Source organism: Macrobrachium nipponense, chromosome 8, assembly GCF_015104395.2.
Source record: "Macrobrachium nipponense isolate FS-2020 chromosome 8, ASM1510439v2, whole genome shotgun sequence".
Taxonomy (NCBI): Eukaryota; Metazoa; Arthropoda; class Malacostraca; order Decapoda; family Palaemonidae; genus Macrobrachium; species Macrobrachium nipponense.
The window spans coordinates 66,075,574-66,101,386 of NC_087203.1; the positions used below are offsets into that span (position 1 = coordinate 66,075,574).

The 25,813-nt window shown below is 46.5% G+C and overlaps 1 protein-coding gene across 1 annotated transcript in view; it reads left to right on the forward strand.

Annotated features, from left to right (window-relative positions):
* Window positions 1–25,813, forward strand: part of LOC135222815 (DNA-dependent protein kinase catalytic subunit-like) — a 763,170-nt gene that overhangs the window by 138,936 nt on the left and 598,421 nt on the right. Inside the window, exon 5 of the mRNA XM_064261121.1 lies at window positions 4,874–5,069. Coding sequence (XP_064117191.1) covers window positions 4,874–5,069 — 196 coding nt within the window. The remainder of the gene's footprint in view (window positions 1–4,873; window positions 5,070–25,813) is intronic.

Consider the following 25,813-nt stretch of genomic DNA (forward strand, 5'->3'; position numbering starts at 1 on the left):
TGTGGTAATTTACATATCTTTACATTTTCATCCCTAAATATTACAGCAGATTTTTATTAATTCCAATTTATTAAAAATGCTTAATTTGGCCAATTTACAATAAATAGAATATTGTTGAAAAGTCAAAATTCTATTCCTACATTTGTCTCAAAAGTCAATCTAAAGGTGCTCAGTTAGAAAATTAGGAGAAGCTTAGTTTCAGGAATACTAGTTGTTTGGTTGTGAAAGAAATTTTTGAGAGGTTTGTGAGAAATCAACTTTAAAATATCCACATGCGTGCAGAAAAGTGGAGTCCAAAGTGCAAACTCCAAAGTATGGTTAGCAATATGATTTGTACCCCTGAGAGGAACAACATAAAGTATTGTATGGCATGGCAGTGCCATCTCTTCCGCCAGCCCTGGTCTGTAGTCATATCCTGCTCATTAATCAGCCATTTTGTATATGAGACTTACCCAGTAATTATATAGTTATTAGTGTCGACATACGGCAGCCTAATTCAAATTTCGTGGGTAAAGTTTCGATTGCTGAATGCAGGTACAGTAGTACCTCGAGATACGAAAGGCTCTACTTACGAAAAACTTGAGATACGAAAGCCAATGCAAAAAATTTTACTGCTCTACATATGAAAAGTTTTCAAGATACGAAAGGTTGTTGCTGTAAATTCCCAAGATTCGCCCGGACCACCGAGAACAATTTTAAAACTCCCGCGCCGTCAACTGAGTAAACTCGCCACCATCCTCCCGCTCTCCCATTGGTTCCTGATGCTAGTCACCCCATAAGGTCCTGCTCTCCTATTGGTCAGCCTCTACCCCTTCTGCTTTAAGTATTCTATTGGTAAAAGGTTGCTGTAAATTGAAAAACTTATTCATGCAATACATTTAATAAAAAAAAAATTAGGTAAAGATAGAATAAAGAATAGAAATGAATGGTTATTATACTGTTTGGTAGTTTCAGTAGTTGAAGAGAGATAATGAAAATTTATGGCTTACTGTGTAAAAGTGATTGCTTGGCGATCGTTCGATACTCGTAAGTGCTGGATGTAAACAGACGTTTGGAAGTTTTTTTTTGTTTGTTTATTATAGTTAATGGTTACTTAATAATTATTTGAAATGAATACATGCAATACATTTAATAAAAAAAATTGTGAATTAGATATCATAAAATATAAAATAAATCAGACTGTCAACAAATACGTAATTTTTAGAATTCTTCTTCTTTTTTATTATTACGTTACGTATACGTATGTTTCATTATAGCTGTCAGTAACTCGGTATCTCCATAGGTTAAAGATAGAATAAAGAATAGTAAATGAAATGGTTATTATACTGTTTGGTGGTTTCATTAGTTGAAGAGAGATACTAATGACAATTTATGGCTTACTGTGTGCTAGGAAAAATGATTGCTTGGCGCTCGTTTGATTCCGTAAGACGAGTAAGAGCTGAATGTAAACAATCGATTGGAAGGTTTGTTTTTTGTTTGTTTGTGTATTATAGTTAATGATTAATTAATAATTATTTGAAATGAGTACATACTGATTATTTATACATTTTATTGGCATATTCTAAGCTTTTAGCTCTTAGGTTTAGATGTCAGAATCATAGACTAGGCTACAGTAGCAACCGCTAACATAGGCTAGGCTTATTGCTAAGGGACATATGCTAGTCCTAATATATGCAGTAAAAATGGGGTTGAACATTGCATGCAGTTGAATATTACTCAAGTATGTACAGTATTTTGGCTTTTTGGAGTCATATTTCTTCCGTCGTAACCCTAGAACATGTGTTTTATGCCTGGAAATGTAATTTACTGGGGTGTTTTTGGAGGGCTTGGAACGGATTAGCCATTTTACATGTAAAATGTGTCCCAAGATACGAAAAAATCATGATACGAAGGTCGTCTCGGAACGGATTAATTTCGTATCTCGAGGTACCACTGTATACAGTACTGTCCCTCAACGGCAATACTAGGAACGACTTAGCTAAGCACTTCATTCTGTTTTCTGCCATGCTTGACTAAACAGTGAGTGCTTACAGCAGCTTGTTCTTATTTTCTGATTATATCAATGGATTTCGGTAGTTTTACACAACCACCAGAATGCATTCGAACCCTTCAAGCAGGATGAGTCTTGTCTTCTGTTTGTTTATTTTGATTGTGTTCTCTGAGCATGATTAGGGTCATACTTAGCGTTCAAAACTCTAGAAATAAACATTTATTACATACCCAGAGAGCATGATTAGGGTCATTTTAGCATTTTTAGAGACAGTGCCAAACATATGTGAAAATTCACTATACGCGAAGGGGTCTGGAACCTAACTTTACGTAAGTTCTGGGTATGACTGTATGTTCACAGATCTTGGACTTCACAATAGCTAGAACACCTGTGAATATGAGGTCTAATCTATTACCAGAATGGCCATGGGTTCCGAAGTTATTTGGATAAAATTGGAGGATACACAGAACTTGAGCAGACTGGCCATGTTGATCTGTGGAATTTTAATCTAGCCACTCACTATGCTTTGCATTATGTATATAGTCTCCACAAATAGTGAATGAAGCTTTTCAATTCTTCGACTGAACCACACTAATCCTTTCCAAAACTTAGTCATGTATAGAATCATCAATATTTTGATTGTGGTAAACAGCAAATATGTAAATATTGTAGAACTTACTGAAAATTTTAAAACAAAGAACTTCAAGGTCAAATACACTCCAAATTTTTTTAAGATAAATAGGTCATCTGGACTTCGCGTATACTATAGCCATTCCTTACACATGTGAGATGCAACTATGATAAATAAAATCAGGTATCAAACCCCGGGATTAAAAGCTCAACCCTTGACTTATTACTTACTTACAAAAGTCTCGGATTAAAAACATTGAATCATAATTATGACACATGTCTTCATGGTAATGATGACAAGAGTCTCGGATTAAAAACATTGAATCATAATTATGTACAGACACAACTTTGAAGATCAAGAAAATGTACCTTAAGACCTGAATATTTGAGTAAAGTTCTTTGCAGTTTCTGTTATTGTAATGAGTAACAGGCCCAGGCTTTAGCTCAATGTCTCCTGAAAGAATTAGAATTAACAAGGCAAGCACAGGTCATCTTGTATGACTGTTACAAAACCACCACTCTGTAGTAAGAGAACCCTCCTCCGTCTTGAATGTTTCTCAATCTCTACAGCTGAAAGTCAAACAATACAGTCTTCCAAGTACTTGTGTAGTCGAAAGAAAAACTCGACTTGTTCAGAGAGAAATCATTTCATGAACAAAGAGAAAAAAAGAATGTAGAATAAGGATGTTTGATGTAATGAGGTTGAGAAGACTTTTGAAAATAGAATGGTTGGTGGGGAGAGAGAGGCCTCTCTCCTTAGGAGTGTAATAGAAAAAAAAAAAACACCAAGGCTAATACCAAGCTGGGTTTGCATTATATCAAAAATACAAAACCAAGTTAGAGAGGGAATTAAAGAGAAAGGCTCATAGGGTAATACAAGTTGAAAACAACTATGTAGCATAACTGTGTAGGGATAACTAACTCAGCAAGATAGAGCCAAAATAAAAAAAATGTTACACAATACTAGAACTTGTTGCATCATTTCAATATTATAGGCAATATATCTCAAAACAAAAATTATCTTCAAAATATTAAAAGAATAATAAAGAATCAAGTCAAACGGCACGCAGCGTAAGAAACACATCTGTCTCAGATGCGGCCAAAAAGAAAAGTGAATGCGCACCATCTGGATGGGATGGATTCCGCCCCCTCTGTCAGTAGCCAACTACCAATATGCACCTTGCTTTAAATTGAATAGCCAACTTCCGCTAACTCAAATATGTAAAGATCTCAGGTTTGTTTGTTAGGAAAAAATATTACAGTATACTTGAAAAATTTGTCATATCAAAACTAATAAATAGACTCATAACAATAGTACCATTGTAAAAAGTAACAGAACAATGAACAACAATACCATCACCAACAACAGTAATTACATTTTATACAAAAATTTTGTTGAGAGCATAATTAAATGTCACCATATGTCATAAAAAAAAAAAAAGACGAGCAACTGGTTGACTAGGTAGCGCCAGCGCACCTTGTAAGGCAAAAGAAATCCACCAGGTTTGCCACAACAACTGGGGAGAACAGTCAGGATGGATTTAGAAATAAAACAGCCAGAAGGTAAAGATGAAGGCACTTTCCTGATAATCTCCCAAGCAACTTTTGCCTGTCCTACACACTTTTCGAAAAAAGCAGAAAAGTGAATAGAAAAGAGATAGATGCCTGATTGTACCCTCAGGCAAGGGAACTCAAACTCAAGAACATGGAGCGCCATGGTACAATGGCTATGGCACAGCCCAAGGTTGAAGAACAAGGTTTGTATTCAGAGATACTTCTCTTAGAGGAGTTACCTACCACTGGTTTGATTTCTAGTGTTCATCTCTTAAAAACTTGCCCCCTAAGACTAAAGAGTTTATTCTACCCTAACTTGTGTGGGCAGGGACATCCATCACGCCCTGAAATGAATGTTGCTAAGAAAAGCCACATTAACCCATTACCCATAGAAGCCAGGTCTGAGTCCAGGTTCTCATATGTTCATAGTAGTATTTTGTGCACCTCACCACTATCTTGTGCATCTGTAAGTGTGTTGTGTATCAGGTGAATTGATTACATACACCATTTCTCTGTTTTTCTCTTGTGTGTCTTATTAGTTATGCTCTCATGTGTCTCCTTATTTATTTTGTAATCTTGTTTTTCAGTTATACTGTATATCAATTCAAGTTTGGTGTATATTTTTAATTTTTCATTATATGAAGGATTAATGTATTACTTTAATTTGATTTACATATGCCCAATATTCTTTTTCAATAGATGGGAAGTCCGCACAATCTAGTAGCTCTCACTGGAGTTTTAAAAGGTTATGAATCCTATCTGCACCATTTTCCACTGGATGTTGAAAACTCAGAAGAGAGAAATGAATTGCTGAAGATGTATGAGGAACTTTATGGTTCTCTGAAGAAGATCATAAATCCTAACTTGAAACTGGACAGAAGAGCTGCTCCAAGAGGTAAGATTAGATGTAAGACAAGTTTTAGTACGACATACTTTAAAATGTGTTCATATTCAAAATAGGATAAGTAGGTTCTGTTTCAGACCATATAAAGATGCCATGAGGCACATTTATTTCCAAGTTGATGATGTAAATGTAACTGTGCCCATTGAGTCTGAAGGTCTCATTACTGTATGCTTGAACCTTTCCTGTCTTTATTGTGTTTGATTTCTTAATTGTTCCGACACGAATACAAACCCTCGGTCCTTTAACAATAGGAAGTAGCTAGCGGCAGCTGGAACGGTCGTAAGCTTCGAACAAGGGGAGAACGGTAGTTAACTGCTTGTCCGACAGTGCGCGCACCGCGCGCCTGAGAGGTGAAGAACCACTTTTGCTTTCGGCCGCGGGTGTGAAGGACGTGTTCGTCTCGCTCTCTGCCCGCTTCATCGTCGTATGCTTTGTATATATTGTGTTTTCTACTAACGGTTTGTTTGAGTTGAAAATGAAACTGTAAGTACTCTGTTTTCATTTTCATTACTTAATTATGGGTCAAGATGGAGCTATCGCCGTAGATGCGGCGGTTTCCGCTCTTTTCATGAAATTGATACCCTTGAATTATGTCTCGGTGCCGAGGGCGGGAGCCGAGTCATGTATTTTGGGTGAAAGTGTGTAATTAAAATGTAAGTACTCCTTTCTTTATATTTTTGCCCTGTGCGTTCGTTGCCGAGAGCGTGAAGGCGCTCGGCACGAGCCGCTTATTTTGTATAATAGAATGCAATGAAAGTGGAATCGCAATTGCAGTATTCTTTTTCATTTTCATTTATTTATTAATTGCATCAATTTTCATTTTGGATCAATTTCCGCTCTTACCCGGGAATTGATCCTTCCCATTTTCATATTTTTTTTATGATAGCATTATATTTTTGGATCAAGTTTCCGCTCTTACCCGGGATTTGATCCTTCTCCTATTAATTTTGTGTGAAAGTGAAATCGCAAGTGCGGTATTCTTTTTCATTTTCATATATTTTTATGATTGCATCATTTTCATTTTGGATCAAGGTTCCGCTCTTTCCCGTGATTGATCCTTCCCCTTTATATTGTGTGAAAGTGAATCGCAAGTGCAGTATCCTGTTTCATTTTCACATTTTTGTCACAGCTGTGCGGGGGTGGGGGAAGCGAAGGTCTGCCAGGAAGTCGTCGGAAAGCTCTCCTGCGACTCCCTTGGTATCCGATTCTTCGTCTTCTTTCCTGCCCCCCGCTCAGCCCCTTCGTTGACTCCTCCCCCCCGCTCAGCCCCTTCGTTGACTCCTACCCCTTCAGGGGTGGGAGTGGGGGTGGTTTCCGGGTCCTTCTCCTTGCCGTTCTGTTGAGCGTGGAGGAGGGCGCTCGGTGCCCCGTCGTAATTTTGTATTTGGGGTCTTCCGTGCGTTTGGGGTGGGGCATGTATCACCCCCCCGTGCGTGAGGGAACCCCTTTCATTAATCTGTCTGTGCTACCGCAGGTTCTACATCCGTGGGAGACGACCTTGAACAGGTGTGGGCCGCTGGGGAGGCAGGGCGTGCCTAGCATCCAGGGGCTGCTTCAACATCTGGCGGGGTCTGGGGCGGTGACTCTGGAGCGGTTACCACTACCACCACCACGATCTTGACCCTCCCTGCCGCTTCCCCCCCTTCTGGTGTAGAATCCTCACACTGTGTCGGTGACGCTGTCTACCGCTGTTCAAGGCCCGGTCGCCGCCATACCGGTGGGTGGGGGGGGGTATGCCGCCGCCGCCTGGGTTCTTCGTGTTCTTCCCCCAGACTTCCGCTGCACCTAAGAGCTCGCCCCTGGACCGGCCGCCAGTACCCAGGTTCCCGCTGGCTGCCGACGATTCTACGAGGCGATGGCTGGGCCGGCCGTACCTGCTGCTAATGTGGTTCCTGCTGCTGGCTTGGCTGTCCCTTCTGTGTCTGCCGCTGCCGCTGTTCCTGCCGCTGCCGCTGTTCCTGCCGCTCCAGAGCTGGTTGCTGTACCAGCCGCTCCTGCTGTTCCTGCCCCTGTCCACGCTGGTCCTGCCCACGGTGCGTCTTCCCCAGTCCCAGGTCCTTCCGGACAGGTGCAGTCGGGCCGTGTTGCTTCGGCAATAGCCCCGGCTCCGGCCTGGATGGAGGACCTGACGACTGTACTGCGTGAGCTGACGAGGAAGAGGAAGAAGAGGAGGAAGATGTCGTCTTCGTCTTCGTCTTCATCGTCTGCTGCTGCCTCTTCCCCTTCAACTTCTAAGGCCCACAAGCCGAAGAAGAAGGCTGCATTCCCCCCCCTAAGAAGTCTCCTTCGGGAACTTCTAAGGGCCCGTCCTCCTGCTGGTCCTCCTGCTCCTTCGGGAGCGGGGCCCGTCTCCCCTTCCACAAGGAAGAGATAAGCGGGGACCAGAGGAGTACCGGTTACCACTGGTACTTCCTCGCCTGGTGCCAGCGGCGATGCCGCTACGCCAGGTTCTGGCTCGGTCTCTCTTTCGCGAGAGATCCTGAGTGTACGCTCTCCCTCGGGAGACCGTGCTGCCAAAGTTTTGGCGCCAGAGTTCGCTCGGCGCCAAGACCGCGGCACGGAGCAGAAGGCTGGTGAGAGCCACTCAGGTGACTCTCACCAGGCCAGCGGCCGCTCTCGCAGCAACCAGCTGGTAACCCGGGTTCCCCCCTAAGAAGGCTCCTTCGGGAACTTCTAAGGGCCCGTCTCACTCTAGTGGGATGGGGGGTACTACTGCTGGTCCTCCAGCTCTTTTGAGAACAGGGACCGTGTCTGCTTCCGCAAGGAAGAAGAAGACGGGGACCAGAGGAGTACCGGCTACCACCGATACTTCCTCGCTTGGCGTTAGCGGCGCTGCCGCTACGCCAGGTACCGGCTCGGTCCCTCGTTCGCGAGAGTTCCCGAGTGTACGGTCTCCCGCGGGAGACCGTGCAGCCAAAGTTCTGGCGCCAGAGCTCGCTCGGCGCCAGGACCACGGCACGGAGCAGTAGGCTGGTGAGAGCCGCTCAGTTGACTCTCGCCAGACCAGCGGCCGCTCTCGCAGTGACCAGCTGATAACCCGGGTAGATGTGACGGTCCCTGACCAGCCACAGGCTGATGCTGGGAAGAGGTTTCCCACCCCCGATCTTTGGTACCAGCGGTTCGACGCGCCGCAAGAACACGCACCGGTCTCACCGCGACAGTGGTCTCTTCAGGTCTCCCGACCGCCGCTCCCACAGGGACCGGGTGGATAGGGGGACCAGCAGTAGCCCTTCTGACACACGAGATCGGAGCCACTGTTCTCCGTCCAACCGTTTCCCCAGGGAAACAACTTGACTAGGCCTGCAGGTTGGCGATCGCCTGCAGCCCCCCAAGCCTGCTGGTCCTGCCAGCGAGCGGAAGGGGAGCGTCGGGTCTTCTTCTCCCGTACCGTACTCGGTTTACACGGGGAAGAGCGAGGCACAGCGGGGTGATCGTGAGGGGCGTGCCCCACACGATCCCGTCACGACGCTGTATGTACCAGGCACGATCTTCGGACCGACCAGGATGTACACGCGCAAGTGGCAGGAGGAGACCGAGAGGGGTCTGTAGCTGTTCCCCCTCCTGAAGGGGGAGGTTGTCGGAATATGCTCTAGTTCGAGGGGCTTGACGGTCCCACTCCGCAAGATGCTATGACTTCCGAGATCCAGAGGAACTTGACCGAGGTTATTGCGCTGATTCGTCAGCACAACTATCTCGGCAAATCATCGCCGCTCCCACCAGAAGAGCCGCGTCACGGCTCAAGTCGTTCTGGAGCCTGAACCAGACTGACGGGGGGCTTGCCGCGATAAGAGCTTCTCGACTCGGTTCTGGACCAGGTAGAGCCTCTCGTCTCCGGACGGGATGGCTCGCTCAGGTCTAGCCGGTCGGGCAAGCTACTTCCACCTCCTCTGCCGCGACAGCGGCGTTTTTTCGGAGTATTGCAGCTCTTCTTCCCCCCCCCTTCGGTCCTCCTGAGAGGTTTCGACCTCGACGAGGACTGGAATGAGTCAGAGGACAGTTTTGGCTCTCCTGTCAGATGTCGATCAGCCCACCCTGACGACGTTCACAGTGGTGGCAGATGCTTACCTACAGTACTAGTTCGTAACCCTCCTCAGGCGGGCGGGCGGGAGGCAGGAAGGCCATCGCCGCAAGGTGATGGCTGCTCCTACTCTCGTCTCCAACTGCTAGTTCCGCTGGAAAGGCGAGCAATATCCATTTCTCCCCCATTCCCTCCCTCTCCCCCTTAACGGCTAGAGGAGGGTAAAAGGTAAGATCCTACAGAGACTTCTCTGTAGGATCCCACAATTGGGGACTGCGCTACTGGGGGGACCTTCGGGTCCTACCTGACGTGACCCTGGTTGTGGAGGAGGGACCCTGCACCATCTCCGATTTCTATGGGAATCGAGAGGACCACCAACCGATATTCGTTTAACGAATCCGGTGGGGGTTTCGCTGGGTGCTTAGAATTCTGCGGAATTTCTAGCACACACAGGCGAGACCACTGTCCAAAGGGAGTTAGACGAGTATTCCTGATAATTGTTACCATGATAATCGGGGATCTCGCCAAATGCTCGAATTCCTGGAATTCTTAGCGTTGGAAGAAGACTGCCGCCGAAGGAAGATATCTCACAGTAGGCGGCCAACCCTGGAATAGAGAGAACGGACGGGAACATCCAGTTTGGCTTGAACTATCGTCTTCGGTATTCTGTTCACCATTGAAGCTTTCCTTCGATGAAGACTTCTCCTTCACTCTCTTTGTTAGAGATCGAAGGTGGTCGATCTCCAATCCTTATTTTGTTTTCTTGAAGGAAAAGAATTTAGGATGGAGATCGTTTTCAGAATCCTACAAATATACTACGTATATTAACCTCGCGACATAATTCTGCTAAGCAGTTGAATTGTCCGAGGGGTAGGCGCATATCCTAGTTACTCTACGGATTGCGACTTAAACGAGGAGTATTCTAATTGAACTGCAACCTCCCAGGAGCTTCCAGTTTCAATTTTATATACTTATGGTTTTGTCACGACAACACCATTTCAGCTTTTGTATTTACCGAAATTCGTTTCGCCTAAATATAATTGCTCGAGCATATCTTTTTATGCTCGGTGGTTCTAGCCGAACGCATTCCTTCGTGGAATGGATTACCTGGCAACTCAGGATGACGAGTCAGCAACAGCTACTGCGTATTGAATTGCCCGAGGCAACTCAGTAGCAGCTGCTGGTTCGAGATGCACGGTTGGTTATGTCATTCTCCCCTGCTTTGATTGAATACCAACCGTATCTCTGCCCAACAATCACGGACTTAAGTCTCTGATTAACAGGGATTCTCGCATACATGAATGACCATCTACTGCTGTGACGCTCGAATTCATCGCCTACAGTATTGCGAGAATTTACAACAGCGATATCTCTTCGACTTTCATCTTTCTGTTTACTGCACGGTAACAGAATTCTGTAATAGTCTCTTGCTGCATCACACTGCGATAATGTGAATGATTTTTGCAGAATCTGAGTTTGTCCTCAAAATATCTCTTATTCGGAGGTGTGCAATTGTTCATTGTTCACCCCGGATTAGCAGATGTATTGAAAGCTCTACTTCCAAACGTTCAGCCCATGAGAAGCAGTTCTTCAGGCAGTACTCCCCTGTGTTTTCATTACTGAAGAACGCCCCGCTTTCATTGCAACTACAACTTGAAATAGCGGTTAGCGTTTTCAGTCATTTGTAAGCACAGGTTCAGAATCTTGAGATTCCTTCTCTCGATTCAGCGGGAAGACGTAGGTTGCATTCATTGTCTACCTTCGTCTTCAACGGCACAGTGTTGTTTCTCCTTAGCTGAGATTCAACTACTATGAGAGTGTCTTGCCTTCAGTGACCTAGGTCTCTAGAAGGCAATTGACTTTCGCCTTTGAGCATATGCCTTAAGAGAATCATCACCTCGCCGTCCGGCATTGGTGACAAACAAATACATTATTTGTTTGGTCTCTCGGCATAACCCTTTAAAAGGCGAAGGTCACGTGACTTACTCGGATGCTTGGACAACTTGCATCACTTCCGATACCGAATCAGTCAGTCGGCAGCTATCAGAGCGCCCGAGTCAGTTACGAACTACGCTGTGGACTTAGTTCGGTTGTTACAGAGCAATCATTACTTCGTCTTAATAGCTTGTCACAGTACCCATACCATCGACACCCACCATGGAGTGTCGGTGTCCTTTCCACTACCGAGAACTTCGCTGCATGGGGATAGGAGGATGCGAGACTCTTGTTGCAGACGGACAGACCAGTATGGGTACTGGATATCACCGAAGTCGAGAAGAGGGATAGGTCATGCGACTATTCCCTTCTTTTCCTCTGAGGGAACTGCATGACTTTTCCTGCGAAGTCAAGCATCCAGGGGATGGGGATCCGTGACGCTCGATTTCGTACCGAACTTCGTAGCAAAGACTCAGAACCCTTTGGTCCCTGACGATCGGTTCGAGTCGTTCACAATCCCCTCCCTAATGGACTTCACTGCCTTCGATGCAAAGGAGATGCTGCTTTGGCCGCAAGAACTTCTCCGTGGCGCAGGTACTGAAGGCAGGGGTCTGGTCCAACCAGACCACATGCACCTCCTTCTACCTTCGGGATATTGCCCACAGGTCCTTCGATCTTTTTCCTTGGGACCCGTGGTGGCTGCTCAACACGTTCTGTAGCGAACCCAGACCCTCGCAGGCTGAACAGCATTGAGTCCTGGTGTGACTGTAAGAATGGATGAGTGAATGAGAGTGTGACTGGCTCCTCTTCCCATCTCTTACCCCTCTACCTGTGGGTAGAGGGACACGGTCGTCACCCTGCTGGATAAGGACGAGATGCAGGTGAGCTACTCAACAGAGCCCCATCCTATCCCTTTCACTAGGGATAGGAGCATATATCCACCACTTCCTCCAACAAGGGGGAGGAAGTGAATGCCAGCTTGAGACAAACCCATACTTTATGTTGCCTCTTGCAAACAGGAACAAGTTCTTGCTTGATGGTACGAAGAGATACGCTTGCCTCTCTCTTAGTACTTGGCCCAGAGGTCTGACCATTGATCCTGCGGTGCACACCCCGATCAATCGGACAGAGGCTTGGACCCCTCCCTTGCTCTTACGACCAGGGAGGCATTCCAAGGTAGGACGAACACCAGTCTGTTCACCAAAAAGACTCAGATTCCTCCCACCAAGAAGTGAGTCTTCCTATTGTTAAAGGACCGAGGGTTTGTATTCGTGTCGGAACAAATGGCAATTTGTCGAAAATTGCATTTTTCCTAACTATACAAACGTGAGGTCCTTTACATATAGTCCCACCTCATGCCACCCGTCACTCTGCATTTTTTTGCATGGGCCTAAAGCAAAAGTGATTCTTCACCTCTCAGGCGCGCGGGCGCGCGCACTGTCGGACAAGCAGTTAACTACCGTTCTCCCCTTGTTCGAGTCTTACGACCGTTCCAGCTGCCGCTAGTTACTTCCTATTGTTAAAGGACCTCAGGTTTGTATAGTTAGGAAAAATGCAATTTTCGACAAATTGCCATTTTGTAATTTAGCAGTTGTCTTATACTACACATGAGAAAAATTCATGAAAATTTGCCATAATTTTTTACCTTGTCATATCTATGATAAGCCCTCTGTGAGTGTGTGGAGCTACAGCCAAGTATGGTAATGTTCCTTCTTATCCTGGAGTAACATACCTGAAAAGGATAAGTACTTCAAAAATCCTTCAGTTAAAGATGATTTCAGTTGCTTAACCCTCTTACTCCGATTGGACGTATTAAACGTCGAGTCAAAATGTCTTAAAACCGTAGCCGATTGGACGTATTAAACGTCGAGTCAAAATGTCTCCCGTATGTCCGTATGCGAGGACGTATCATACGTCGGCTCAAAAAAGTTTTTTTTACAAATTCGCGGAAAAATACTTATAGGCCTACCCGGATATATACATCAAAGGCCAACGGATCCCATGTGTAAATGAAGCTAGATTTTTAGGTTTGATATTTGATTGCAGGTTGACATGGGTTCCTCACTTAAAGGCGTTAAAAGTTAAGTGTCTTTGAGGCTCTGAATCTTTAAAGTATTGTCACATACATCATGGGGGGGAGGCAGACCGCAAACAAAAAATATTTTAAAATTATACAAGGCCTTAATTTTTTCTAAAATTAGTTATGGGTGTGAAATATACTCCTCAGCCACCCCAAGCAGATTAAAGGTATTAGATTCTATACACCATGCTGGTATTAGACTGTCTACAGGAGCGTTTAGAACTTCGCCTATTCCAAGTCTCCTTGTTGACGCTGGAGAATTAACTTTAGGACCTTTACCGAAAGTCTTCTATTATTCGGTATTGGTTTAGGTTGCAAAGACTTCCCAATTCTTTAGCTTGTCAGACTGCAAACTTTGTAAGGCATTTTAGATATTTTGAGTTACACCCAAAATCTCCTCAACCTTATGGTTTTTGGGTAAAACAATTAATAAACGGTCTTGATATAGCAAGAAATAGAGTTCTTCCATTCAAGATATCAGCAACCCCTCCATGGAAATTACCAGATATATCTTTTTGTAAATATTTTATTGGTATAAAAAAGAACATGACTGAATTAGAAGCCAGGTCTCTCTTTCGTGAACCATGTCGAAGAACATAAGGAATCTACTTTTATATTTACAGATGGCTCCAAATCTGATGCTGGCGTTGGATTTTGGAGTATATAGTGGTTCTTTTAATTGTAGAGGTGCACTTCTCTAGTATCTTCCATATTTACTGCAGAACTATATGGCATATTAACCGCTATTGAGAAAATAGCATTAAAAGATGAGGGCAATTTTACCATTTTTAGTGATGCAAGAAGTGTCCTTCAAGCTTTAGAAGTTTTTAATTCTAGTAACCCTTTGGTTTTAAAGATTTAGAGTGGCTTTTTATTATTGGTCTGAAAGGCATAACTGTTCGATTTTGTTGGGTCCGGCCACCGGCGGAACAGTAGGTGTGTGTGGAAATGAGGAGGCAGATTCACTGGCAAAGAATGCTGCAGCTGAGTTGCTACCAAGAAGGGTATCCCATTCCATGTAATGATTTTTTTTACCTACAATTAAGAATTTTATTTGTAATAATTGGCAAAAGCATTGGGAAGCTTAGCCGATAATAAGATGAGAGAAATAACAAATGTTATATCCCCTTGGAAATAAAATAACGTGATGCCCCGGAAAGTGGGAGACTACTCTTTGTCGTCTCGAATTGGTCACACTCGGAAATCGACACATGAGTTTTTGCTAGCTGGCCAACCACCAACATATTGTGACGACTGTTTGATACCCTTGACCGTGAAGCATTTGTTGACTGAATGCCCCACTTATAGCACGGAAAGAAATAGATATTCTGTTTTGAGGCTCGAGAGGGATGGCAGGTTCATCCTTGCCAAGATTCTTGGACATGATGTGTCATACAATGCAAGTGGCATTTTAGATTTGATTTCAGAAGCAGGTCTTCTGAAAGCTATTTAACTTTTACAATGATATTTGCTTTTATGGTTTTAATTGCATATTAATTTTATTCTTTTATTATAAATAAACGATATCGGCGTCAATGACCTTCAATGTCAGGATGCCAGGAGAACTAACAATCATCATTATAGGCCTACCAGCCGAAAACTTTTGAACTCACGCGCCTTGGGGGATGCTGGGAGTTCACGGATCAAGGCGTTGTTTTGTTTACAATCGCTACGCAGGCGCGGCAAGCCGGTGCGAAAATTTCTTTCTTATCGTACTAAAAAGTATCAGTGACACATCTCAAAAATTATTTCGTCATTTTGACATAATTTTGCACCATTTTAAATTATCATTTACATGAAGTATATATAATGAAAATGTGCGCAATTTCATGGTTACAATACAACAAAACAACTACTCATGATTGTAGCTTTTATCAGTTTTGAAATATTTTCATATAAATAACAAAAAGTGCAAAAAAAAAATTTCAAACCTTTCGGTCAACTTTGACTCTACCAAAATGGTCGAGAAACGCAATTGTAAGCTAAAATTCTATATTATTGGTAATATTCAATCATTGCCTTCATTTTGCAACAAATTGGACGTCTCTAGCACAATATTTCGATTTATGGTGAATTTATGAAAAACTTTTCCTTACTTTCGTGCGATAACTCTTCCGATAAATTTTTTCGTGCAATTGTCCGAATGTTTGCACCCTTTTAAATTTGCCGTTACATAAAGTTTTTATATATGGCGAAATGTGCGCAATTTCATGCACAATACAACTAAAAAAAAACCCATGGTTGTAGCTCTTATCAGTTCGAAATATTTTCATATAAATAACGTTAAGTTGCAAAAATTTCAACTCTCCGGTCAACTTTGACTCTACCGAAATGGTCTAAAAAATGCAATTTTAAGCTAAAACTCATATTCTAGTAATATCAATCATTTACCTTCATTTTGCAATGACTTGGAAGTCTCTAGCCCAATATTCGATTTATGGTGAATTTATGAAAAAAAAAAAAACATTTTCCTTACGTCCTCCACCCGGTAACTCTTCCGAAAAAATCAGAATTTTTTTTTGTGCGATTGTCGAAATGTTTGCACCATTTTAAAATTAGCTGTTACATAAAGTTTATATATGAAAATGTGCGCAATTTCATGTAGAATACAACTAACAATGATTGAAGGTTGTAGTTTTTCTCTTTTTTCAAAATATTTGCATATACAAGGCAGTCCCCGGGTTACATCAGTTTCATGTTAAGTCGTTCCTGGAATTCGCTTGCCTCATGGAGCTGTTAACCTGCTTTATGGCGCTGTAAAGCTGGACTTACAGTGCTGTTGCTATTTATTCCCATTATAATTATGATGATTCGGGTTTAAGCGATTTCCGGTTTGGTTACAGACACCCTGCCGGGAATGGAACCACCGCCATAACCCGGGGGGGGGTAGGGGACTGCCTGTAAATCACGATAAATAGAAAAAAAAATCACGTTCGGTCAAATTTGACTCTACCGAAATAGTTGAAAAACGCAATGGTAAGCTAAAATAAAAACTCTTACGGCCTAGTAATATTCTGTCATTTTTCTTCATTTTGAAACAAATTTGAAGTCCTCCTAGAACAATATTGTGATTTATGGTAAATTTTTGAAAAATATATTACCTTCACTCCGCCCGCCGATTCGCCGGTGCCGCAAGTCTCCGAAATACGTACATCGCATTATCCTAATATTTGCTCCTTTCAATATTAGCCGTTTTATAGAGTTTCATATATCAAAATGTGCGCAATTTCATGAAGAATACAATAAAAAATAAGTAAGGAAGGTTGTAGTTTTTTCCATCTCCGAAATATGTGCATTATAAAAAAATATATATATAAAAAAATTTCGGCATTCGGTCAAATTTAAACTCGTCCGAAATGGTCGAAATCTGCAATTCTAATCTAAAACTCTTACAGTATCGTAATATTAAATCATTTTTCTTAATTTTGAAACAAATTGGAAGTCTCTAGAACAATATTTAGAATTACGGTGAATTTTTGAAAATAACATTTTTTTACGTCCGCGCGTTACGAATTTGTACATCATTTTGTGATAATATTTTTCCGGTGTTGCTTTTATTGTTTTACTATGTATTATATATCAAAATGATTGAAATTTAGTGTACAATACAACGAGAAAAAAAGTAACTCGTTAGCTCTGACCGTTTTTTGCACAGCGTGATTTGAATACAATTATCTATGAATTTTTTTTTTTCGCTACCATATCTTGCATTATTTACATATGATAATGATATTATTTTTCATTTCTGATGATTGCATACTAAACTTCAGGCAATAACAAAAAAATGAGCCAAAAATGAACTATTAATCTTTAAAAGTAAGCGCGCTGTGATTTTTTGAAAAAATTATTTTTTCCGCTTCCACGCTCGCTCCAAACCGGCGCCGGCATACAGGAGAGGTTTTGATTTTTAGGGCTTCGGCGTAAGAGGGTTAATAATGCTATATTTTTAAATCTGGGCGATGGTTTCCAAGGCAACAATTTTCAGCTGTTTGTCAGTATTCTTCAAAAATGAATGGTTTTTGAGTAAGCTAATCAATCAGTTTATTCATCCAAGTTCACACAGTTCTCATTATCTAATATCATCTGTAAGTGAAATCTATTGTTAGTACGCAGACTTGGTCAAGATTGTTTCTCACCTTGAATATTTTAGTGGTAGCAATGAGGATGTCAAACTCAGAAATGGTATACAGTGGGCCCCCCCGTACTCATGTTCTCCGGATTCGCAGACTCACACATTCGGGGGTTTCTCTCAGGAACATTTCCCCGCATTATTCGTGGAAAATTCACGCATTCGCGGTATTTTTATATGAGAAATATCCACATATTCCTGGTTTTTTTTTATCGAGTTCATCATAAAACGCACTTTTTGTGATAAAACAATTTAAAAAACCAAGTATGAAAATTTTTATTGGTTTTTCTTGAGTTTTAACTAACAAAATAGGCTGTTTTTAGGGTTTTTATTGGGGTTCCAAACTATTCACGGGGGGGTCTGGTACGCATCCCCCGCGAATACGGGGCGACCACTGTAATAGCCTTGTTTTGATAGAAAAGGACTGATTTAATGTGAGTGAGAATCTTTGGTGAGAAGGTGAAATTTCCTTTGGTGATGACTTGGGCAAGGCAGTACAGTGAGTGATTTATGTAAAAGAAGGATGCAATAAACAACTAGGTAATTGTTACTGTTTGGGTGTGCATCAACATGATCAGATTTGGATGGAATGCAGGATGCTTCCAAGTTCATAAAGAATTTATGAAGTTACAAGAAATTGTACAAGAACTTGTGTCTGGTCTTCAGTTTGTATTAAATAGCAATTGAATTTTAGACTTAAGATTTGGATTGTGATCATGGTACAGTGAAAGTTTTTTTATTTTCAAGTAGTTCAGCCAGACATCTTAGTCAAAATACTTGAGCTGTCCTTGGACTGACTGAATAGTGAAGTAAAAACATGAAAGGATTCATAATACATCAGAGAAATTCCTTGTTGAATCATATCTCATCATCATTATTAATGTTTTTTTGTTAGAATATACCATTATGTGATAAAATGATGCTTTTCTGTACTCGTTTTCTATGTTTTACACTGAATTCTCGACTGCTCCTATTGCACATCCCTGCTTTTTCAGTAATCTATGCAGTCTCAAAGACTGGCGCCTTTTTATTAAAAATGTTTTCAACCATATTGCTCTTCAGGTCTTAATCTATTTTACATCCTCAGAACACCATATCTTTGAGTCACTTCTTCACTTTTAGTAGTACAGTATCTATGAAAACATTAACTTTTGAATTTCAGCATTTTATAACAACAAACATTCAAAATCATCTCCGCTTTCTTTATGAATCCATGTCTGACACACATTGACACATACACTTACCATAAATATCTGCTTGTTCCGACACGGCATACAAACCTTCGGTCCTTTTACAATAGGAAGGTTACTAGCGGCAGCTGGATAGGTCGTAAGCTTTCGAACAAGGGGTTCGGTAGTTAACTGCTTGTCCAACAGGCGTGTGCGCGCGACTGGGAGGTAAACAATTACTTTTGCTTTCGGCCTCACAGCGAGTGGACGTGTGTTCTGCACACTCTGCCCGCTTCATCGTCGTTTGCTTTCCTTTGTATGGTTGTTTCTCTTTGTGTTTGCAAGCATTATTGTAAGTACAATCATTTCCCTTTTTGTTATCAATGGGTTTAAAGTGAACTTAATTGATTTGATCGATCATGGATTCTCCGCGCCCTCCTATCATCCGGCGACTGTGCCCGGGAACTGAGGGGTGTAAGTGCGGTAAGTTCCGCTCATTCCCTGAGATCGATCCCCATGTGTTATGCGCTCGGTGTCGGGGGCGCGAGTGTACCCGCGTCGAGCCGTGCGATGTATGTGTATCTTGGTCGGAGGTGCAATGGGGCTTGTACGAGGGCAGGAAGAAGCGAAGGCCTGCAAAGGAGTCGTCGGAGAGCTCTCCCGCGACTCCTTTGGTTACTGACACTTCGTCATCTTTTCTGCCCCCGGCTCAGCTCCCACGGTTGGCTCCTTCCCCTTCGGGGGGAGGTTTCCAGGTCCTTCTCCTCACCCGATCTGTCGAGTGTGGAGGAGGGCGCTCGGTACCCTGATGTGGAATTGTATTCTGGGACCTCTATCCGTTCGTCTACACCGCGTGGATGGGTAGAGACCCCTTCTAACCACCCGACCTTTGCTTCCCCAGGTGCTGCTGCTACGAGGGACGACCTTGGACAGGTGTGGGCATCGTTGGGCTTGCAGGGCGTGCCAAGTGTCCAGGGGCTGCTCTACCATCTGGCTGGCTCTGTTGCGGTCACTCATGCCACTGTGACCACCACTACCGCTACGTTGTCCACTCCAGGCTATGCTGCTCCCCCTCATCTGGTGTATTCCCTGCATGCGGTGTCTGTAACACCAACTTCATCGGTGCAGGGTCCGATAAGCCAGACTTCGTATGTCCGAAGAGTTCGCCCGTGGACCTGCCGCCGATGCCAAGGATGTCGGTGACGCTGGTCCGTCCTCCTGGCTTGGGTGTGCCACCTGCCGTACCTGCTGTACCTGCCCAGCCGCTGACGATTGCTGAGACGTTGCCGACCGCTGCTGCCGTAACTGTACCTGCCGTTCCTGCCATGACTGTTCCTGCTGTTCTTGTGATGCCTGCACTTGCTGATGTCGTTCCTGTTCGTGGCGCTGCTGCTCCTGATGTCGGTCTGTCCGGACAGGCACGTCCGGGCCCTGTTGCTTCGGCAACAGCAGCCCCGGCTCCGCCCTGGATGGCTGACTTGACATCGGTCCTGAGGAAGCTGACGAAGAAGAAGAGGAAGAGGAGGAAGGTGTCGTCATCGTCGTCTGCGGCCTCTCCCCCTTCGACTTTAAAGGCTTCACAGCCGAAGAAGAAGAAGAAGGTTGCCTCCTCCCCCCCTAAGAAGTCTCCTTTTGGAGCTTCTAAGGGCCTGTCTCGCTCCGGCGAGACGGGGGGTTCTTCCGCTGGTCCTCCTGCTCCCTCAGGAGCGGGGCCCGTCTCTTCTTCCGCAAGGAAGAAGACTACGGGGACCAGAGGGGTGCCGGCTAACACCGGCACTTCCTCACCTGGTGCCAGAGGCTCTGCCACTGCATCAGGTTCCATCTCGGCCTCTCGTTCACGAGAGGTACCGAGTGTACGGTCGCCTACCAGCGACCGTGCAGCCAAGAACCAGACGTCAGAGCTCGCTCACGTCAGGTTCACGGCACGGAGAGGAAGACTGGTGACAGCCGCTCACGTGACTCTCACCAGACCAGCTCTCGCTCTCGCGGCGACCAGCTGGCTACCCAGGCTGACGTGACGGTCCACGACCGGCCACGGGCTGAGGCTGGGAAGAGGTCCCCCCGGTCGCTGGTGCCAGCAGTGACGTGACGTGCCGTGAGGACAAGCACTGGTTTCACCGTGACAGTGGAGCCTGGGTCGCCTGACCGTCGCTCTCACAGAGAGCGATCGGGTACGGCAACCAGCACCAGCTCCTCTGACACCCGAGATCGGGGCCGCTGTGCTCAGTCCAACCGTTCTCCACAGCGAGACGGTTTGACCAGGCCTGCAGCTCGATCGCCACCGCGGGTTGGCGATCGCCTGCAGCCCTCCAAGCCCGCTGGTTCTGCCAGCGAGCGAGGGGGGAGCGTCAGGTCTGCCTCTCCCGTACCTTCAACCTCCTCGGGTTACACCGGGAGGAGCGAGGTATTGAGGAGTGATCGTGAGGGGTGCGCTCCTCATGATCCCACCACGACGCCCTACGTGCCAGGCACGGTTCTCGGACCGACCAGGACGTTTGCGCAAGTGGCTGGAGGAGACCGAGAGGGGTCTGTCGCTGTTCCCCCCCTCGAAGGGGGAGGGTCTCGCGAGATGCTCCTGTTCGAGGGACTGGACGGTCCTACTCCTCAGGATGCAGTGACTCCAGAGATACAGAGGAACTTTGCCGAGGTTATTGCGCTGATTCGTCAGCACAACGGCCTCGGGGAAGGGTCGCCACTCCCATCTTCCGAGCCCACGTCCCGGCTCGAGTCGTTCTGGGGCCCGAAGAGGGAACCCAGACCGACGGTGGGATTGCCGCGATCAGAGCTCGCTGACTCCGTCTTGAACCAGGTTGAGTCTCTTGTCTCCGGACAGGAAGGCTCTCTCAGGTCGGGTAGGTCGAGCAAGCTACTTCCGCCTCCTGTACTGCGACAGCGGCGATTCTACGTGCCGTCTGAAGACCCGATGCCGCCCAAACAGGTGAACCCGGAGTTAGCCAGGCTAACACCGGGGGTGTCTCTGCAGCAGCTCCTGTCAGAGAACCTATGGTTCTCGCAGCAAGAGGCACTTGGTCTGGAATCCACCGCCATGGCAGCTTTCCAGGCCGTCTCCTGGCTAGACCTGTGGTCCCTCACAGTGTCTAAGGTCGCAGCCAACTCCGGGGGAATCTCCCCCGAAGAAGACTCGGCCTTCAGGAGGCTTTGCCAGTCTGGAGGAAGAGCCATCTCCTTCCTAGCCCACCAGACGGTAAACCTGTGGGCCAACCTGGCACTCCGACGTAGGGACGCTGTCCTTACACGAGTATCCAGGGCGGCTGGGCGTGAGGCGGCATTAGGGCTTTGTAATGGACCTTTACGGAGTTCCTCATCTCTCTTCCCAGGAGAGATGGTGGACGCTGCGGTGGACAGACGGCGCACTGATGACAGTGACCGTCTGGTACACCAGGCAGTTTCGAAGGCTTCTGGGCAGCCTCGAACTGCGGCCAAGCCAAAGAGCTCGGCTAGCGCTTCCTCGGCAGCTAAGACGGTAGCCTCGTCGAAGCCCCGTGGAAAGACTCTGTCTTCTTCGTCTTCTGCCAAGGGGGCCCGTAACCAGCCCTCCTCCCAGCCTTCCTTCTCGCGAGGAGGGTCAGGGAAGAAGTCGAAGAAGGGGGGGAAACGCTAGGGATGGCGTTCCCCCTCACCTGCTGCCGGAAGTGGGGGGTGCCTGGCCAGCCATTTGGCAACTTGGCAGCGCTACGGCGCTGGGACCTGGATAGTAGATGTCCTTCGGGAGGGATATCTATTACCCTTCGAATCTCGGCCACCCCTCACCTCCAACCCGGTCCAACAGCAATCGTACGTTCCAGGCTCTTCGAAGGACGTAGCACTAAGACAGGAGATCCAGACCATGCTGAGCAAACGAGCTGTAGAGATCGTCACGGATCAGTCACCGGGCTTCTACAGTTGTCTTTTCCTGGTAGAAAAGTCTACGGGGGGCTGGCGCCTGGTGATAGATCTGTCTCCCCTGAACCGTTTCGTTCGCCAGACCCGGTTCACGATGGAGACGGCACGCTCCGTGCTTGACTCCATCAGGGAGAACGATTTCATGCTTTCAGTGGATCTGAAGGATGCGTATTTCCAAATACCCATCCATCAGTCCTCCAGAAAGTACCTCCGCTTCATCCTCGACGGGACGGTGTACCAATTCAGGGCACTTTGCTTTGGTCTCTCAACCGCCCCACAGGTGTTCACGTGAGTGTTCACTCTGGTGTCTGCTTGGGCCCATTCGCATGGGATACGTCTGATGAGGTATCTCGACGATTGGTTAGTCCTGGCGAGCTCCCGCTCGCAGTTGCTGCAGGACAGGGATCGACTACTCGAGTTCTGTCGCAATCTAGGGATCGTGGTGAACTTCGAGAAGTCCGATCTCGAACCCAAGCAAAGGATGAAGTACCTGGGTGTGCTGATCGACACGGTAGCAGGGCGAGTCTTCCCCGCAGACTCGTGGATCAGCAGATTCAGGGAGGCAGCCAACCAGTTCCTGTCTCGGCAGGAACAGGCAGCTCAGCAGTGGCAAGTCGTGATCGGACACCTGTCGTCACTCGAGAAGTTAGTCCCTCACGGGCGTCTTCACCTGCGCTCTCTTCAGTGGAGACTAAAGGAGAGTTGGTCACAGGCAACGGATCCCCCAAACTTCCCAGTGTCCCTGACACCGGAGGTGAGGCAGGACCTAGCCTGGTGGCTGGACGACAGGAACCTCTTAAAGGGAGTGCCTCTCTGCACTCCTCTCCTCCTCCTCCTCCTCCTCCTCCTCCTCCTCCGGGAGATGCAGCTGTTCTCAGACGCATCGACTGAGGGGTGGGGCGCACACCTGGAGGAGTTGCTGACTTCAGGCGTGTGGGACGATCACGACAAGCACCTTCACATCAATGTACTGGAGCTCAAGGCAGCATTTCTCGCGCTCCAAGTGTTCCAGGACCGCTTGATGGGACACTCAGTGGTGTTGATGTGCGACAACACCATGGTGGTGGCTTACGTCAACAAACAGGGGTGCCTAGTGTCTCTCCCGTTGTACCAGTTGACTCGGCAGGTGCACGAGTGGGCCAAGGCTCACTCAATAGAGCTGTCAGCACGCTTCATTCCAGGGAAGAGGAATGTAGTAGCGGACAAGCTCAGCCGTCGGGATCAGGTGATAGGGACCGAATGGTCTCTACACCAGGACGTGGCGGAAAGGCTCTTCGACCTGTGGGGGCGACCAGTTGTGGATCTGTTCGCCACCCGGCAAAACAGGAAACTTCAGGTTTTCTTTTCAGCCGTGCCGGACCCACGGGCAGCTGCAGAGGACGCTCTTCAACATCCGTGGGACAACCTCTTCGTGTATGCCTTTCCCCCGTTCAGCCTGATTCGCAAGGTGATCAGTCGAGCACTGGTCACCCCGAATCTCAGGATGATCCTGGTGGCTCCCAAATGGCCCCAGGCCATTTGGTATCCGGACCTGCTGGCTCTTCTCGCAGGAGAACCGAGAGAGATTCCCCCTTGGCACAACCTTCTTGTCCAGCCACACGTAGAGCGGTACCACCAAACAGTCCAGTCCCTACGACTTCACGGCTGGCTGTTATCCACCATCTCTTGTGAACGAGAGGCTTTTCTCGTAGCGCAGCAACAGAGATGGCTGGAAACGTCCGTCAGTTCTCTGCACTGCTGTACCAGGGGAAGTGGGCCGTCTTCTTGTGTTGGTGGTCGTAGACGGGGTATATCTCCTCTCAGAGCCACTCTTCAGCAGGTAGCGGATTTCCTCGTATTTCTTCGCCGAGAGAAGCTCCTCTCAGTCCCCACAGTCAAAGGATATAGAGCCGCCCTGGCACTAGTCCTGAAACTGAGGGGATTGGATATCTCGAACTTGTTCGAGATCTCCTTGCTTATGAGGAGCTTCGAAAGGTCTTGCCCACCCAGTGAACTCAGGCCCCCTGAGTGGGACGTAACTCTTGTCCTTAGGAGTTTGACTCGAAGACCCTTCGAGCCACTCCGAAAGTCGTCAGACAGGGATCTGACCCTCAAGACTCTTGTTGCTGGCCCTGGCATTGGCGAAGAGAGTAGGGGAACTTCATAGTCTTTCCTTTGATGTACGACACTCCAGGGGATGGGGATCTGTGACGCTCGATTTCGTCCCGAACTTCGTTGCAAAGACTCAGAAACCGTCGATCCCTGACGACAGGTTCGAGTCTTTCACGATCCCTTCCCTAATGGACTTCACCGATAATGATGCGGATGAGATGGATGAGATGCTGCTTTGTCCTGTGAGGGCGCTACGGCGCTATTTGAAGAGAACTCGGCACCTCAGGCCTGAGTGTCAACGCCTCTTCGTTAGCACCAGGGTAACCAAGAAAGAGGTATCCAAGAACACACTTTCTTTCTGGCTGCGTGAGGTGATCAGGAGGGCGTATGAGGCTGATGGTAGTGACGACATCCGTACGCCCCGTCCGAGAGCCCACGAAGTCAGAAGTATTGGCCCGTCAATGGCGTTCCGTAAGAACTTCTCCGTGGCGCAGGTCCTGAAGGCAGGTGTCTGGGCCAACCAGACTACCTTTACCTCCTTCTACCTTCGGGATATTGCCCACAGGTCCTTGGATACCTTTTCCTTGGGACTTGTGGTGGCTGCTCAACAAGTTGTGTAGCTAACCCAGACCCTCGCAGGCTGAACAGCATCGAGTCCTGGTGTGACTGTGAGAATGAGTGAGTGACTGGCTTCTCTTCCCATCTTTTCTTTCTCCTCTACCTGTGGGCAGAGGGTCACGGTCGTCACTATGCTGGATGAGGACGAGATGCAGGTGAGCTATATGACAGAGCCCCATCCTATCCCTTTCATTAGGGATAGGAGCAGAATATCCACCACTTCCTCCTACAAGGGGGGGGAAGTGGATGCCAACAAGAGACAAACCCATAACTTTATATTTGCTCCTGTACAGGAACAAGTTCTTACATTGCTGGTACGAAGAGACACGCTTGCCTCTCTCTTAGTACTCGGTCCAGAGGTCTGACCATTGATCCTGCGGTGCACACCCCGATCAATCGGACAGAGGCTTGGATCCCTCCCTCGCTCTTACGACCAGGGAGGCATTCCAAGGTTGGGCGAACACCAGTCTGTTCACAAAAGACTCAGATTCCTCCCACCAAGAAGTGAGTCTTCCTCTTGTAAAAGGACCGAAGGTTTGTATGCCGTGTCGGAACAAATGACAATTTGTCCAAAATTGCATTTTTCCTAACTATACAAACCTGAGGTCCTTTTACACATAGCCCCACCTCATGCCACCCCTCACTCTGCAGTTTTTGCTTGGGCCTAAAGCAAAAGTGATTGTTTACCTCCCAGTCGCGCGCGCGCCCCTGTCGGACAAGCAGTTAACTACCGAACCCCTTGTTCGAAAGCTTACGACCTATCCAGCTGCCGCTAGTAACCTTCCTATTGTA